Source organism: Pseudophryne corroboree, chromosome 3 (genome assembly GCF_028390025.1).
Source record: "Pseudophryne corroboree isolate aPseCor3 chromosome 3, aPseCor3.hap2, whole genome shotgun sequence".
In the NCBI taxonomy this organism is placed as follows: domain Eukaryota; kingdom Metazoa; phylum Chordata; class Amphibia; order Anura; family Myobatrachidae; genus Pseudophryne; species Pseudophryne corroboree.
This window is the reverse complement of record NC_086446.1, coordinates 466,085,456-466,102,495: the sequence shown is the minus strand read 5'-3', so window position 1 is coordinate 466,102,495 and position 17,040 is coordinate 466,085,456. Positions and strand designations below refer to the sequence as shown.

General features: G+C 47.1%; 1 protein-coding gene across 6 annotated transcripts in view; it reads right to left on the bottom strand.

The window, feature by feature from the left end:
- USP36 (ubiquitin specific peptidase 36) overlaps window positions 1-17,040 on the bottom strand; it is a 211,766-nt gene that overhangs the window by 39,604 nt on the left and 155,122 nt on the right. For all 6 annotated transcript variants that reach the window (XM_063960725.1, XM_063960721.1, XM_063960724.1 and 3 more), the window contains 5 exons: window positions 15,769-15,880; window positions 15,347-15,487; window positions 15,165-15,265; window positions 1,468-1,606; window positions 704-1,315 (listed from right to left, as the gene is read on the bottom strand). In XM_063960725.1, the coding sequence (XP_063816795.1) occupies window positions 704-1,315; window positions 1,468-1,606; window positions 15,165-15,265; window positions 15,347-15,487; window positions 15,769-15,880 (1,105 nt within the window). The remainder of the gene's footprint in view (window positions 1-703; window positions 1,316-1,467; window positions 1,607-15,164; window positions 15,266-15,346; window positions 15,488-15,768; window positions 15,881-17,040) is intronic.

The following is a 17,040-nucleotide window of genomic DNA, read 5'->3' as shown; positions in this document are numbered from 1 at the left end:
TTGGAAGTTGAAAAATTTAAATTATGCAGCCAAACCAGAAAAAAACACAGTAGTAATATGCGATTATGTGGGATGAAAAGGAAAAAAACAAAACAATAAATTTGTTTTAAAAAAAAAAGGTGTAAATAAAATTAGTAAAATAAAAATACTCATAACACACACATTATATACACACACACACACACACACACACACACACACACACACACACACACACACACACACACACACACACACACACACACACACATTATGACTCATCCCAATATTGACTTAATTCATGCATTTGGCACACTAAACAAAATCAGGTTTTATAAATAACCAACCAATATGCATTGTAAGAATGAAATTTGTTATTACACAAAAACAGTCAAACAGGGATTATTATTATTATTATTTAGCATAAGAGGTATGTTACAGAGGCAGAAATGTGTAAAATAAAACAGATAGTAAGGCTTACACAACTAAATAAGTTTGCAGATATACCATTTGTACATGTGTAAACTCGGCCACGTGACAACACATAGATACACTTGTACTTGTATGCTTACAGATGATTGGAAGACATTTAAGAAGCTGTATTAAGACAATTTTAGTGACTGAATAAAAATGTCACAGTAAGGAAAGTGATAAAGTTCCTTTCTGCTACACACACACACATATACACACACACACACACACACACACACACACACACACTAACCTTTCTGGCAGACAGGGCTAGCTTTTTGGCAGGTGGGGGTGACATGGCCGTCAAAGCTTCACATACACTTGCCAGCGTGGGTGACTTCGATTTCAAAGTATTGCTTGCCCCTGGCTGTCCTGCTTCCATTGTTGGGGAGCAGCACGGTGAAGTTAAGTTCCCGTTTTCAGAGGTGTCCAATGATGAAGCTTGGCCATTTACAATGGGTTCTTCTGGCTTTACATTTTTCTCCTCCTCCTGTTCACTGTCACTATTTTCCTGCGATTCAAGGTTTCCAGTTGAAATTTTAGAGCCGGCAGATGAAGAGCGACCTACAGTGTCCCAATTTGGTTTGGAGCCCTCTTGCATGTTCGATTCATTTGTTGTACAAGTATCTTTAGGAGTCCTTAACTGGCCATGAACAGCTTTCTTCACTTTTCTCAACTGATCATCCAAAATACATGGGGCATATGAGGTTTTAGAGTGGAGCTTTGGAGAGGGGCCTGCACTGAGAGGCCTTGTGTGAGGAACTCCACTGTGTTCTCTGTTACCAGATAAAAGATATGTGCGACAGACTGGAACCCCAATATCATCCATATGTGGAGGCTTCTTTTCATGTAGCCCTTCTAGCCTCTGGAAAACATTTTTATTATTATAATTATCATTTACTTATATAATATCAGCATATTCAATAGCATTTTACATATTGCAAGTCTCAAAATACCTCACTAAGCTCATAAAATGAGCACAACATTAAACTGTGGGATGCGCTCTGAATTACTCACCTTACCAATAAGTGGGGATGATAGACTGCCATTAGACAGGGTTTTCTTTATAGTAGGAGGAACGGAGCTAGGGCGAGAAATTTGGGAGTGGGGCACCTTACACACCGAGGCATCAAAGCTCTTTCTGGACTCTGGAACCCTTTGAAACAAAAACATAAAGCCAAGAACTGTGGGCAAATAGAAACAAAAAAATTGTACAGTAAAAAGGTTGTTTTTACTTCGAAGATGCTGCGAGCAAGTTACACCAGAAGGCATCAATGAAAAGATCAGGCACAGGTGTACAAATTCCGATATGTATACAAAGGGTAGTAGCTTCACAATGTTAGTAGTAAATGTGAAAGCCACATCTCCCCTTATATTTTACCATAGTATTTGCTCATACTGTATTATAAAGCTAACTGTGGGGCATAAGGTTGTAAGAACCAAGGGACAAGCAGCAGATTGGCACATTATGGCCCCGCAAATTACAGTACAATTCAGCAAATCTATTTGCACCCAAGCTGGGTTGAACGACTGGATCCTCAGGAGGACCTTGGATGGTAATAGCAGACATAGACCAATGGAAGTCATTGACAGATTCAATTTTGCTCTCTGAATTTCATTACAATTTAAACCATCTTAGTCAGTGTTTCTAAAATGTATTTAGCTGAAGTACAGATGTATTAATTATCGAGTAACATATTATAAAAGATCCACAAAACTGACAAGCTTCAAGGAGAAATCCCTATGTAAACTACACAAATAGTAATTAAACAATTGATTTGGCAAACAGCACATTTTGCAGGTGCTAAGTGAAATGAATGATCTTCCACAAGGTAAACTGAATAAACACTACTTAAGCGCTGTGTGTGTACATATAGTAAGATTATCAACAATTCAAAGCATACTCAAGGTGTGTACACACGGTGTGATTTTTTCTTTCGATTTTGACTATATAGTAAAGATTCGATCCCGATGCTCAGTCCCGCCAGGTCAATATCGCAAGAAAAGATAGACTGTGCAGGCAAGTCAATCCTTGCTAGATTGGTGTACTATCTAGTTCATCTCACATGTCAATTACATCTCACATAAGCCAAAATCTCACATAAGCCAAAATCGTAAGCACACACAGTCCATATCTCAAGAAAAGTTAATCAAAATCTGTGGTGCTGGGCCACGGGGAGTTCAGGGGAAATCGCAAGTGAAAATCGGGCATAGCAAGGATCTCACCGTGTGTACACACCATTACGTATTTTCTTATTAGCCTGTCTGAATGGTTAGGTAAAAAACAACTATGTTGGGCGTGGCTTAGCAACGGAGGAGAGCAGTTGCAGCTTTCCACAGCTGCTGCTTCTGTGCCACCTTTATCCCTCCTAGCCCGCTCAATCCTGCTATTTCTGCCTCCTCCACCCCTCTCCTACCTTCCTCCTGTCCCCCCACTGTGAAATACCTGCAGCCGCGGAGTCGGGGAGCAGCGCGGACGCTTCCGCGGATTGCGGCCTGCATCGTGTGCACAAGCCGGGGCCTCAATTTTAGAGCACGCCCGCCGGACATCCGGGCGCACCGTGTTGGCGGCACTTAGACCTGCTCTCTCCCTGGACATCCCTGGCCCGAGTCGCTGACTGCAGCTGGCCTCGCTCGGCCCGTGACCGCTGCCATCGCGGGAGGACCTGCACTAGGAGACAGCTGTGTCTTACCTCCGTAACGGCGAGTCCCGGTGGCCATCTTCCCGCCACTGCTACAGGCGGCTTCGTGGGATCGGAAGGGAGGACACCATTGCCACATAACCAGCCTGAGTCCTGGTAAGGTATTCCTCCCTATCCCACCTCCTGCACCTCTGGCTGCTGCCCATTGGCCTGGCCCGCGTGGAGGACGCTGACGGGCGCTCTCTGCCTCCCCCCGCAGCCGCCCGGAGAGCTCAGCTACTGCACATACATATAGACCCCTGGCACCTCGCTCCCTCAGTCAGCCATCTTCCCTCCACCTAGAGGCTGCCTTGAGGTTCCTTGAGGGTGGGAGACGGGAGCCGCACTGTCGCCGCTGAGACCTACCGATAGTGCGGTGAGGAACTCTCCCTCCTCCTTTCTATATATGTGTGGCTCATCACCCTCACTGCCTCTGATCCCACAGCAACTTACATTAGAGCCCGGGCTACACTGGGGCTGCAAGACCTCATTAGGCCTACCTTACGGCTGGGGGCCCTCTTACTGATCCCCACTGCTGGAAGTTACCCTTCGACGCCACTGGGCCTCACGGAGGGAGTTGCTCCATTCTATGGGTGTACCCTCTTCGTACCTGGCCCACTCCATGGCTGTATCTTACGCTGAGCCTGCTGTGATGTGACGGCGTGCTGGCCCGGCGCTTCACATGTGAGACCCGATACGCTCGCGACATATCTTGCTTTCTATACACCTTTCACAACGGTGGCATCTCTACGACTGCATGGAAAAGTTCCTGATTCCTTCATCAATGACCTCTACTAGAGCTCCATTGCCATCCTGTGACGGAACTCCTGGTGGCAATTCCTCCGACTCTGACCGATCGACCTCGCGCTCTGCATCCCGACGCACACATAGATCCAGACCACCCGCGAAAAAGCCGAAGATGAAACACAATGATCTGGTGGCTGTTTTGGGGCCCCTATTGGACGAAACAACTGGCTGGTATCAAGGAGGCCATTGAGTCTACGCTGATCCAACTCAGCCAACACTCTACTCGCCTGGATGAAGCGGAGCAGCGAATATCCACGCTGGAAGATGACCTATCTACAGCCCAGCGAACCATACAAGCCAATCAATCCGAAACTGCCGACCTATCCGAGAAGATCGATGACCTTGAAAACCGCAGCAGGCGTAACAACCTGAGGGTCATTGGCATCCCGGAATCGGTCAAGGGTCATGAACTTACGGATCTCCTCCCATCTGGCATCCCGGAGCAATTAGCCATGGACCTTAAAGGAGTTCCACTGGTTATTGAGAGAGCCCATAGGCTAGGACCGGAGCGAAGGAACCCCAATGGACGGCCCCGTCCCGTCATCGTGAGACTTTTGAATGATGCTGACAAGATGAAGCTCCTCAACCATTATCGTAAAACGGCCTCCTTATCTTACAATGGAGACCGTCTCCTCATTTTCCAAGATTCCTCTGTCCTCGTAGCTACCAAACGTAGAGAATTCGCTCACATTTGTAAGCACCTTTTCGATACCAAAGTCAAGTTCTCCCTTCTTTACCCAGCCAACCTCCGAATCTTCGAGAACGGCAAACCGCTGTTCTTTGACGACCCAGGAGAGGCAAGACTGCATTTCTCCCTACCCGATACTTGACTGTAATTGTTATATGCTTGCTTCTCACTCATTACTGCCCCATTCTCTAATTTCGGGTCTCATGTGTGGGGTGCCGTGTCTGTGAGACATGACTACCCCTAGTTCATTCAATTCTTGTTATATGTTTCTGTTGTTTACAGCAATGTTTTTCTGTTTTCTGATTTGTTGTGTCTGCCTGGCCTGGGGAATCATCCCCCTCCTAGGTTGCCTTCCCCCCGCTCGCTGGTGAGGCCCTGTTTTGACTCTTCAGTATATTCCGGGGTGACTCTTCCGTATTCACTATGTTCTTTCCGACTGTATGTGTGGGTTGATATGGCTTCCCCGGCCGCCCCGCACTCTCATGATACTGGAGTCTCTAGCACTGCCCCATTACGCATAGTCTCCTGGAATGTAGAGGGACTTAACCATCCCGTTAAAAGAAAGTAGCCTCACACTTAAAACGTATGAACCCCAAAGTTGTGTTCCTTCAGGAGACGCATTGGCTAGATGACCCTCGGAACTCCTTACGAGCTCCTTGGATAGGAGAATGCATCTCGGCCCCATATCACACCAAATCCCGAGGAGTGGCCATTATTTTCCACGCTAGCTTACAACACTCGATTAGCAAGAAACATATTGACCCAGATGGCAGGTTTGTCTTGCTTGATGCATTGATTGACATTACTGTATATACTTTTCTTAATGTATATGCCCCCAATGTTTCCCCTGACTCTTTTTTTGCAGCTCTTCTGTCGATGCTCCTACAATGGGGCGGCCACAATTTGGTTGTGGGTGGTGATTTAAATTTGGTGGTCGACCCATCCATGGACAGATCTTGGCTGAGTACCTCTACCTCCACTTCCACCTCTCAAATACTGACTTCTTTCTGTACACAACTCGATTTACTCGACCCATGGCGCATCTTCCACCCGACTCAGAAAGACTTTTCCTTTTACTCTCATCCCCACTCGTCCCACTCTCGCATAGACTACATCTTCACCTCAACATCCCTCTTTCCTAGGGTCACACACTCATCTATCGCAGACATCATTATCTGCGATCACGCTCCCATTTCAATAGACATTCGACTGATCCTGCCTCCTCGCACCGCCCCAAGCTGGCGCTTCCCTGCATACCTCCGCCACTCCACTGACTTTCTTCTCCACCTCAAACAATCTTGGCTCAACTATACCTTGGACAATACTGACCAGTCACTGGACTTTCCTATATTTTGGGGAGCAGCTAAGGCGGTCTTGAGAGGTCATGTCATGTCCTACACACACTCCAAAAGGAAAAAATTTCCTCGCAGCTGCAGGCTCTGAGCACGGCGCTAACCTCCTCGTATCGGAATTATAAACGACACGACACTCCAGCCCACAAGGAGGCGTATCTCTCAGCGAAACTCATATACGACACCTTCCTAACTGAACGAGCTCAGCTCTCTTATGATTATCAAAGGAATAAGTTTCATAGATGGGGTAACAAGTCAGGTAGATTGTTGGCTAACTTGATTAAGGGACCCAAATCACGCACTTGGATTAACACCATCGCTGTCTCGGGTGAATTAACTTCAGCCCCTGAATCTATTTGCTCTGAATTTATGCATTTCTATCGCTCCCTATACACCAAAGGCCCTGATAACCCCGCTGCTAATCACTCCTTTCTTGAGGCTGCCGACCTCCCGGTCCTCTCCCGGGAAGAAAGGGAACTACTAGACAGCCCAATCACCACCGAGGAGGTTATAGATACTATCAAGAGCCTGCCCAACAACAAGAGTCCTGGCCCTGATGGCTTTAGTGCGGAATTCTACAAGATGATGCATGATGAACTTGCGCCCACACTTACATCCCTCTACAACCACATTCTCTCTTCTCAACAAACTCCGATTAGGTTTCATGAAGCTAAGATAATTCTTATAGCGAAGCCCGGCAAAGATCCCTCCCTCCCTGGATCCTACAGGCCGATATCCCTCCTGAACCAGGACTTTAAAATTCTGACTAAATTAATGGCCACTCGCCTACAACTTTGTCTCTCTCGAATCATATCACCGGCCCAATTAGGCTTCCTTACAAATAGACAGTCGGTTAAGGGCATTAGGGAAGCCCTGGCCGCCATCACCTATTCTCGCTCCCACAATCTAGTTGATAATATTTTGATTAATCTTGACGCTGAAAAGGCCTTTGATAAGATCGCCTGACCTCACCTTGATCGGGTCTTACGCCATCAACACTTTGGAGGCAAATTTTGTGGTCTTGTCACCTCCCTCTATACTAACCCCACCGCGCAGGTGTTGGTTAACAATATCTCCTCCGCCCCCTTTACTCTTGAGAGAGGAATTAGACAGGGGTGCCCCCTCTCACCCCTTCTTTTCAATTTAGCCCTAGAACCCTTTATACGATACATTGTAAACATAAACAGTTTTAAAGGCATTCAAATTGGCACTCAGGAACTAAAAATTATAGCGTTTGTGGACGATATCCTCCTTCTCACCTCAAACCCTAAACAGTCCATACCGATACTACAGGAAGCTATAACTTGCTTTTCTTCCTTTGCGGGCTTCTCGATTAATTTTGACAAATCGGAAGCTCTAGCCATATTTCGATAAGCCACTGTAGGATGGAAACCCCCCTTTCCATTTCGTTGGGCCCCCACTCACCTCACTTACCTAGGGATTCATTTACCCGCGGACCCCTCTCTCCTCTACTCCCACAATGTCCACCCTATCCTTACCAAAATTCAGACTGAGCTTGGTCTCTGGCAAAATCTTCCCCTCAACCTCTTGGGACGCTGCAATCTTCTCAAAATAGCAAGCTTTCCCAAATTGCTCTATGTGCTTCAAATGGTCCCCATCTTGCTCACGAAATCGGACTTGGCCCATCTCAACTCAAATATTTCTAAGTTTATATGGGCCAATAAACGGCCCCGGATAAGTTTTCTCAAACTATCCTAATCAGTTCAAAATGGTGGATTAAATTTGCCCAACATAGAACAGTACAATAGAGCCTGCCTTCTTCGCATAGCCATGGACTGGCTCAGTACCAGGAACATCTTCACCGACTCACAGCTAGACTCTCAACTGTGCGCCCCTCTATCCCTTAGCTACATCTTGCACGCCAGTAATTCCACTCTGAAGGAGCCTCAATTAGACAATACCCTCTTAACCTCTACTATTCTGGCTTGGAAGAGATCTAGGAAATTACTTAATGTACACGGCCTTCAATCTCCGTTTCTCCCTTTTCTGGGAAACCTAGACTTCCATAATGGACATGCTTCCTTTCCTTTTAATAGATGGCATGTGGCGGGTATCACACACATTCGCGATCTCCTTAACTCCTTACACGAACCACTCACTTTCACTGAGGCCATGGACAAATATAACATTAGCCCTAGCCACAGGTTCTACTTCTTCCAGGCCTCTCACTATATCCGTTCGGTCCTGACACGACTTGATAAAATAAGAATTTACTCACCGGTAATTCTATTTCTCGTAGTCCGTAGTGGATGCTGGGAACTCCGTAAGGACCATGGGGAATAGCGGGCTCCGAAGGAGGCTGGGCACTCTAGAAAGATCTTAGACTACCTGGTGTGCACTGGCTCCTCCCACTATGACCCTCCTCCAAGCCTCAGTTAGGTACTGTGCCCGGACGAGCGTACACAATAAGGAAGGATTTTGAATCCCGGGTAAGACTCATACCAGCCACACCAATCACACCGTACAACTCGTGATATGAAACACAGTTAACAGTATGAAACAATAGAGCCTCTCAACAGATGGCTCAACAATAACCCGATTTAGTTAACAATAACTATGTACAAGTATTGCAGATAAACCGCACTTGGGATGGGCGCCCAGCATCCACTACGGACTACGAGAAATAGAATTACCGGTGAGTAAATTCTTATTTTCTCTAACGTCCTAGTGGATGCTGGGAACTCCGTAAGGACCATGGGGATTATACCAAAGCTCCCAAACGGGCGGGAGAGTGCGGATGACTCTGCAGCACTGAATGAGAGAACTCCAGGTCCTCCTCAGCCAGGGTATCAAATTTGTAGAATTTTGCAAACGTGTTTGCCCCTGACCAAGTAGCTGCTCGGCAAAGTTGTAAAGCCGAGACCTCTCGGGCAGCCGCCCAAGATGAGCCCACCTTCCTTGTGGAATGGGCATTGACAGATTTTGGCTGTGGCAGGCCTGCCACAGTATGTGCAAGCTGAATTGTACTACAAATCCAACGAGCAATAGTCTGCTTAGAAGCAGGAGCACCCAACTTGTTAGGTGCATATAGGATAAACAGCGAGTCAGATTTTCTGACTCTAGCCGTTCTGGAAACATATATTTTCAGTGCCCTGACAACGTCTAGCAACTTGGAGTCCTCCAAGTCACTAGTAGCCTAGGCACCACAATAGGCTAGTTCAGGTGAAACGCTGACACCACCTTTGGGAGAAACTGGGGACGAGTCCTCAATTCTGCCCTATCCATATGGAAAATCAAATAAGGGCTTTTACAAGACAAAGCCGCCAACTTTGATACTCGCCTGGCAGAAGCCAAGGCCAATAACATAACCACCTTCCACGTGAGATATTTCAGAGCCACGGTTTTTAGTGGTTCAAACCAATGTGATTTTAAGAAACTCAACACCACGTTGAGATCCCAAGGTGCCACAGGAGGCACAAACGGGGGCTGACTCTGCAGCACTCCTTTTTTAAATGTCTGAACTTCAGGTACTGAAGCTAGTTCTTTTTGAAAGAAAATCGACAGAGCCGAGATCTGTACCTTAATGGAACCCAATTTAAGGCCCATAGTCACTCCTGCTTGCAGGAAATGCAGAAATCGACCTAGTTGAAATTCCTCTGTTGGGGCCCTTTCGGCCTCACACCATGCAACATATTTTCGCCATATGCGGTGATAATGAGTTGCTGTAACCTCTTTCCTGGCTTTAGTAAGCGTAGGAATGACTTCCTCCGGAATGCCCTTTTCCTTCAGGATCCGGCGTTCAACCGCCATGCCGACAAACGCAGCCGCGGTAAGTCTTGGAACAGACAGGGCCCCTGCTGCCGCAGGTCCTGTCTGAGTGGCAGAGGCCATGGGTCCTCTGATATAAATTCTTGAAGTTCTGGGTACCAAGCTCTTCTTGGCCATCCACGAGTATCGTTCTTACTCCTCGCCTTCTTATTATTCTCAGTACCTTTGGTATGAGAGGCAGAGGGGAGAACACATAAACCGACTGGTACACCCACGGTGTTACCAGAGCGTCCATAGCTATCGCCTGAGGGTCCCTTGACCCGGTGCAATATCTTTTATAGCTTTTTGTTGAGGCGGGACGCCATCATGTCCACCAGTGGCCTTTCCCAATGGTGTACAATCCTATTGGAAGACTTCTGGAGGAAGTCCCCATTCTCCCGGGTGGAGGTCGTGTCTGTTGAGAAGATCTGCTTCCCAGTTGTCCACTCCGGGAATGAACACTGCTGACAGTGCTAACACATGATTTTCCGCCTATCGGAGAATCCTTGTGGCTTCTGCCATCGCCATCCTGCTTCTTGTGCCGCCCTGTTGGTTTACATGGGCGACTGCCGTGATGTTGTCTGATTGGATCAGTACCGGCTGGTTTTGAAGCAGAGGCCTTGCCGGCCTCAGGGCATTGTAAATGGCCCTCAGGTCCAGAATATTTATGTGTAGGGAAATAACCTGACTTGACCAAAGTCCCTGGAAATTTCTTCCCTGTGTGACTGCCTCCCAGCCTCGAAGGCTGGAATCCATGGTCACTAGGACCTAGTCCTGTATGCCGAACCTGCGGCCCTCTTGAAGATGGGCACTCTGCAGCCACCACAGTAGAGATACCCTGGTCCTTGGAGACAGGGTTATCAGCCTATGCATCGGAAGATGCGATCCGGACCACTTGTCCAACAGGTCCCTCTGAAAAGTTCTTGTATGGAACCTGCCTAATGGGATTGCTTCGTAGGAAGCTACCATTTTTCCCAGGACTCGCGTGCAATGATGCACCGCTACCTATTTTGGCTTCAGGAGGTCTCTGACTAGAGATGACAACTCCTTGGCTTTCTCCTCCGGGAGAAACACTATTTCTGGTTTATGTCCAGAACCATCCCCAGGAACAGTAGACGTGTCATAGGAACCAGCTGTGACTTTGGACTGTTTAGAATCCAACCATGCTGTTGTAGCACTTTCCAAAATAGTGCTACCCCGACTACCAACTGCTCCTTGGACCTCGCCCTTATAACGAGATTGTCCAAGTACGGGATAATTACAACTCCCTTTTTTTGAAGGAGTATCAACATTTCGGCCATTACCTTGATAAAACACCCTCGGTGCCATGTACAGTCCAAACGGCAGTGTCTGGACTTGGTAATGGTAATCCTGTACCACAAATCTGAGGTACTCCTGGCGAGGATGGTAAATGGGGACATGCAGGTAAGCATCCTTGATGTCCCAGGATACCATGTAATCCCCCTCGTCCAGGCTTGGAATAACTGCCCTGAGCGATTCCATCTTGAACTTGAATTTTTGTGTTCAAGGATTTTAAATATAAAATGGGTCACACCGAACCATGCGGTTTCGGTACCCCAACCCGTGTGGAATAGTAACCCCGTCCTTGTTGAAGTAGGGGCACCTTGAGTATTACCTGCTGGGAATACCGCTTATTAATTGCCTCCAGCACAGCCTCCCTGCCTGAGGGAGTTGTCAGCAAGGCATATTTTAGGAAACGGCTGGGGGGAGACATCTCGAATTCCAGCTTGTACCCCTGAAATACTACTTGAAAGAAACAGGGATCCACCTGTGAGCGAGCCCACTAATTGCTGAAATTTTTGAGACGGCCCCCCACCGTACCTGGCTACACCTGTGGAGCACCCGCGTCATGGTGTGGCCTCACAGGAGGCGGGGGAAGAATCTTGATTCTGGGAACAGGCTGACTGGTGCAGCTTTTTTCCCTCTACCCTTGTCTCTGTACAGAAAGGAAGCGCCATTTGACCCGCTTGCTTTTCTGAAGCCGAACTGTACCTTTGTCTGTGAGGAAACCTGAGGTAAAATTATTTCTTCCCAGCAGTTGCTGTGGATACGAGGTCCCAGAGACCATCCCCAAATAATTCCTCACCCTTATAAGGCTCTCTATGCGCTTTTTAAGTCAGCATCACCTGTTCAGTGACAGGTCTCTAATACCCTCCTGACAGAATGGACATTACATTTATTTTGGATGCCAGTCGGCAAAATATCCCTCTGTGCATCCCCCATATATAAGACGACGTCTTTAATATGTTTTTATGTTTGCCAACTAGTATCCCTGTTTGACAGGGTCACCGACCACGCTGCAGCAGCACTATCTGCAGGTCTCAGTCTAGTACCTGAGTGTGTAAATACAGACTTCAGGATAGCCTCCTGTTTTTTATCAACAGGTACCTATTAAAGTGGCCGTATCCTAAGACGGCAGTGCCACCTTTTTTGACAAACGTGTGAGCGTCTTATCCACCCTAGGGGATATCTCCCAGCGTAACTTATCCACCTGGCGGGAAAGGGTACGCCATCAGTAACTTTTTATAAATTACCAGTTTCTTAACGGGGGAACCCACGCTTTCACACACTTCATTTATTCATCTGATGGGGGAACAAAACACTGCCTGTTTTTTCTCCCCCCTAAAACCCATTTTTAGAGGTGCTTGGGTTAAAGTCAGAAATGTATAACACATTTTTTATTGCCGGGATCACGTCACGGATGTTCCTAGTGGATTGTGTATATGTCTCCACCTTGTCGACATTGGAGTCAGACTCCGTGTCGACATCTGTGTCTGCCATCTGAGAGAGCGGGCGTTTTTGAGCCCCTGATGGCCCTTTGAGACGCCTGGGCAGGCGCGGGCTGCGAAGCCGGCTGTCCCACAGCTGTTACGTCATCCACCCTTTTATGTAAGGAGTTGACACTGTCGGTTAATACCTTTCACCTATCCATCCACTCTGGTGTCGGCCCCACAGGGGGCGACATCACATATATCGGCCTCTGTTCTGTCACCATATAAGCCTCCTCATTCAACATGTCGACACAGCCGTACCGACACACCGCAGACACACAGGGAATGCTCTAAACGAGGACAGGACCCACAAAAGCCCTTTGGGGGGACAGAGTAAGAGTATGCCAGCACACACCAGAGCGCTATATATATACAGGGACTAACTGAGTTATGTCCCTAATAGCTTTTATATAATATACTGTATACAGTGCCAATTTTAATGCCCCCCCTCTCTTTTCCCTCTTACTGTACTGTAGAATTGCAGGGAAGAGCCAGGGAGCTTCCCTCCAGCCGAGCTGTGAGGGAAAAATGGCGCCAGTGTGCTGAGGAGATAGGCTCCGCCCCTTTTTCGCGGCCTATTCTCCCGTTTTTTATGGAATTCTGGCAGGGGTATTTACCTCATATATAGCCCCTGGGGCCATATATTGAGGTATTTTAGCCAGCCAAGGTGTTTTTATTGCTGCCTCAGGGCGCCCCCCCCAGCGCCCTGCACCCTCAGTGACCGGAGTGTGAAGTGTGTGAGAGGAGCAATGGCGCACAGCTGCAGTGCTGTGCGCTACCTTGGTGAAGACAGAGTCTTCATGCCGCCGATTTTCCGGACCATCTTCTTGCTTCTGGCTCTGTAAGGGGGACGGCGGCGCGGCTCCGGGACCGAACATCAAGGCTGGGCCTGCGGTCGATCCCTCTGGAGCTAATGGTGTCCAGTAGCCTAAGAAGCCCAATCCGGCTGCAAGCAGGCGAGTTCGCTTCTTCTCCCCTTAGTCCCTCGCTGCAGTGAGCCTGTTGCCAGCAGGTCTCACTGAAAATAACAAATTCTAAGACTATAACTTTCTAAGAGCTCAGGAGAGCCCCTAGTGTGCATCCAACCTCGGCCGGGCACGAAATCTAACTGAGGCTTGGAGGAGGGTCATAGTGGGAGGAGCCAGTGCACACCAGGTAGTCTAAGATCTTTCTAGAGTGCCCAGCCTCCTTCGGAGCCCGCTATTCCCCATGGTCCTTACGGAGTTCCCAGCATCCACTAGGACGTTAGAGAAAAATTATTTCCTTAACCTCCTAGACACGCTTATGCATTCCGGCACATATTCCATCTCGACTATCTACACCCGAATCCGCACAGACATCGTTCCTTCTGTTGACCTTTTACAGCTTGAAAAATGGTCATCTCAACTCCCCTCCATGTCCCCGGAAGCAGTATTGGACTCTTTTAACTTATCTTTGAAGCTTATTCCGGCAAGTATATACCAGGAAATGTCGAACAAGATTTTACACAGGGCTTACATTTCCCCGAAGCGAGGTTACTTGATGGGCCTCTCTGAGTCTGCAGCGTGCATCAAATGCTCCGCACCGGTAGCTGACATTATGCATTGCTTCTGGCATTGCCCTCATACAAAAATTTTGGGGTGACCTACAGACATACAGCTCCTCTACACTAGGCATTGACTTTCAATGTACCGCACCTTGGGTCCTCTTTGGTTACCTCCTAGATCAACCAGACATCCCCTCTCCCGACAAAAAACTTGTGACACTCTTGTCGGCTGTGGGGAGGAAAGCTGTTCTTCAACAATGGATACACGATACTCTACCCTCCTTAGCCATGGCCACCTCTAGGCTGCTCTTCCTCTTTATCATGGACTGGTTGGAGACCACTCTTGATAAAGAGACTCTAACCCCCGCATTGTTCCAATGCTGGGAAAAGTTTATACGTACACTGCCCACCCCCACCAAATTTGCCATTCAACAGTGCTTCCATCACACCACGTGGTACTGCCTTCAACTTCATATTCCCCCATCTCCCTTCCATAACTCAGTGCTGCAATTACCCTCTCCCTATTCCCCACACCGTCCTCTCTTTTCTTTTTACTTACTCTTTTTCTCTCTCTCTCTCGATATCCTCCTCCTCCCTCTACCCCCTCTATGACTTCTCTCGGACCTCCAGTGCTTGTATCTTTCTCTTTTTCCTTGGCTCGGATACTCTCTCCATGGATGGGTCGGTGGCCCCCGGGCCTAGGTAGACACTGTTTTTGTTATGTTTACTTTTTGGTTAATTTTATGTGTTTTAATTTATGTTATGCGTCCTCCGTGTTGTAGGATGCCAGTATGTAATTACAGCTTTAATATCTTCTCAGACCAGTTACTATCTTAGTAGAGGTAATTTCTCTGCCTCTTATTGTACTAAAATTTTCGTATAATGTTCTGGTCACCTTTTTAGTAACTCTGTTATTTGTTTGAAAAAGGAAAATGTGAGGTATTTTCGAGATTATGCAGACACCCAGTTTTCACTCTCTGCTAGTAAGCTATTATCTCAATATGCTGGGTCCTGCATCTACTGTGTGTATGGTTTATTTGGTTTGTACCTTTACCTCAATAAAATATATTTTAGGGGGAAAAAAATCAACTATGTCCATACCTTAAATAGAAGAGGACATACGCCTGCTGATTCAGCACAACCTTGATGTTACTTGCATGAACAAGTGAATCATTCATCTGATACCACTGGCCATTACTTGCCTGCAGATAAGAGTTCATCACACAGATCAGTAAACTACTACTCCACGCAGGAGGCATACATTGAGATAAGGTCACACTTACTTTCACATAACAATAGTAGTGTCCAGCATGACAACTGTACCCCGAGTGCACAAGTACAGCATACAGTGCGTACATAACAGGCTCTCCATTGCTCTGGGACATGTATGGACGGATATTCAGAAATTCGGGGTACCCAACATCCTGCAAAATAAAGGTGGGCAAAATTTTATATATATATATATATATATATATATATATATATATATATATATAGAGAGAGAGAGAGAGAGAGAGAGAGAGAGAGAGAGAGAGAGAGAGAGAGAGAGAGAGAGAGAGAGAGAATGGAACAAGCGTTTTGAAATGATACAGCAGCTGAGTGCAGAGTACCCTACATTGTTATATATACAGTAGTAAGAGGGTAAAGGCACAGTCATTGAGTCATATTATGAGTATGTCTGCCCATTGGACTACAAGTATCTCACCTTGGTAATTTTTCCTCCACTGAAGTTGGCAAATCTCTTTAGTGAGAGTGTGAGGACATTGGATGCTCGGTGAATACTAAATCTCTTGCTGGCAGGAACCTTCTTTTTACATCTTTGTATCAAAAAAACAACAACCACAAAAAAAAAATTATATACATATATATCAATCATAAAATCACAGTAAGCACTGCAAAAAGGGCTGATTGGGAGCAAGCATTTACAATATTTTTCTTTAAATCACTGGGTACCTGAACTGCCTTAAATGTTTTGGCTTCTACATGCCAAACTGCAACATTTATTAAATACATTGATTTATCCAGGGATCCAAAAATCCCCGGGACCAGATCACCATGGCGACAAGATTATGCTGTCTGGCAACTAGGACCAGCACGATCATTAGTAGAACGACACAGTGAGTAGAGCACTGTGCAGCCAAGGAGATAGACAGCGCCAGCGGCATTTCAAATGTGGAGCCGGCTGCAGCCAATCACAGTTTGTGGACCGGCAGCCAATCAGGAGTGGCAGCTCCTGATAAGCTGCAGGACCGCAACCTTTGAAAGGTCTGCAAGCTGGCGCCACATTTGAAATGGCCGCCAGCCTGCTCCTGGCCGCCCATCACTCTCCCTGGCTGTCCACATTCCGTCTAGACCCCGATGCCTGGTTCCCAACCGCAGCTGCTACTGCCTCGTGTTCCTGCTGCTGGGCCCTAACCTGGAAGGTGTCCAGCACTCTGCACATCTGGGAGCCATTAATTCACATAGGGGGAGTATGAGAGAAGCCAAGATCTATAGCAGCGCTGGGAAATGAGAGATGAAAGGATAGGCAAGGAGATGCATGATTGATGCACAAAGCCAGGATTACCGGAAGATAACACACCAGGCAGATAGAATGTATGAATGTGGGACCGTGTCTCTTGCAATTGGCACAGTATACTGGGACTCCTAGCTGGGCAGAGCAGCGGCGGCATAGGGAATGAGACAGGAAAGGTAACGGTCTGCACAATGCTGCTTGGATAGATGGAGGATGCTGATGAGATGAAGAAGGAATACACAGTCCCAATGTGGCAGATGTTGTGTCGTGGATGTAGTACACTACTGGAGTGTGGGCTTCAGGTGTATTGTGCACCTGTCATTTTATGTCTGTGCTGCTCTGAATTGGAAGGTCTGCATAATCAGGGCATATTACCTATTACTGTCTACAGAGCAATGCATTCCTTTTATTGCACATGTCAGATTAATGAAGGCTTCAGTAGCCTTGAGAACAAAGTAAGAT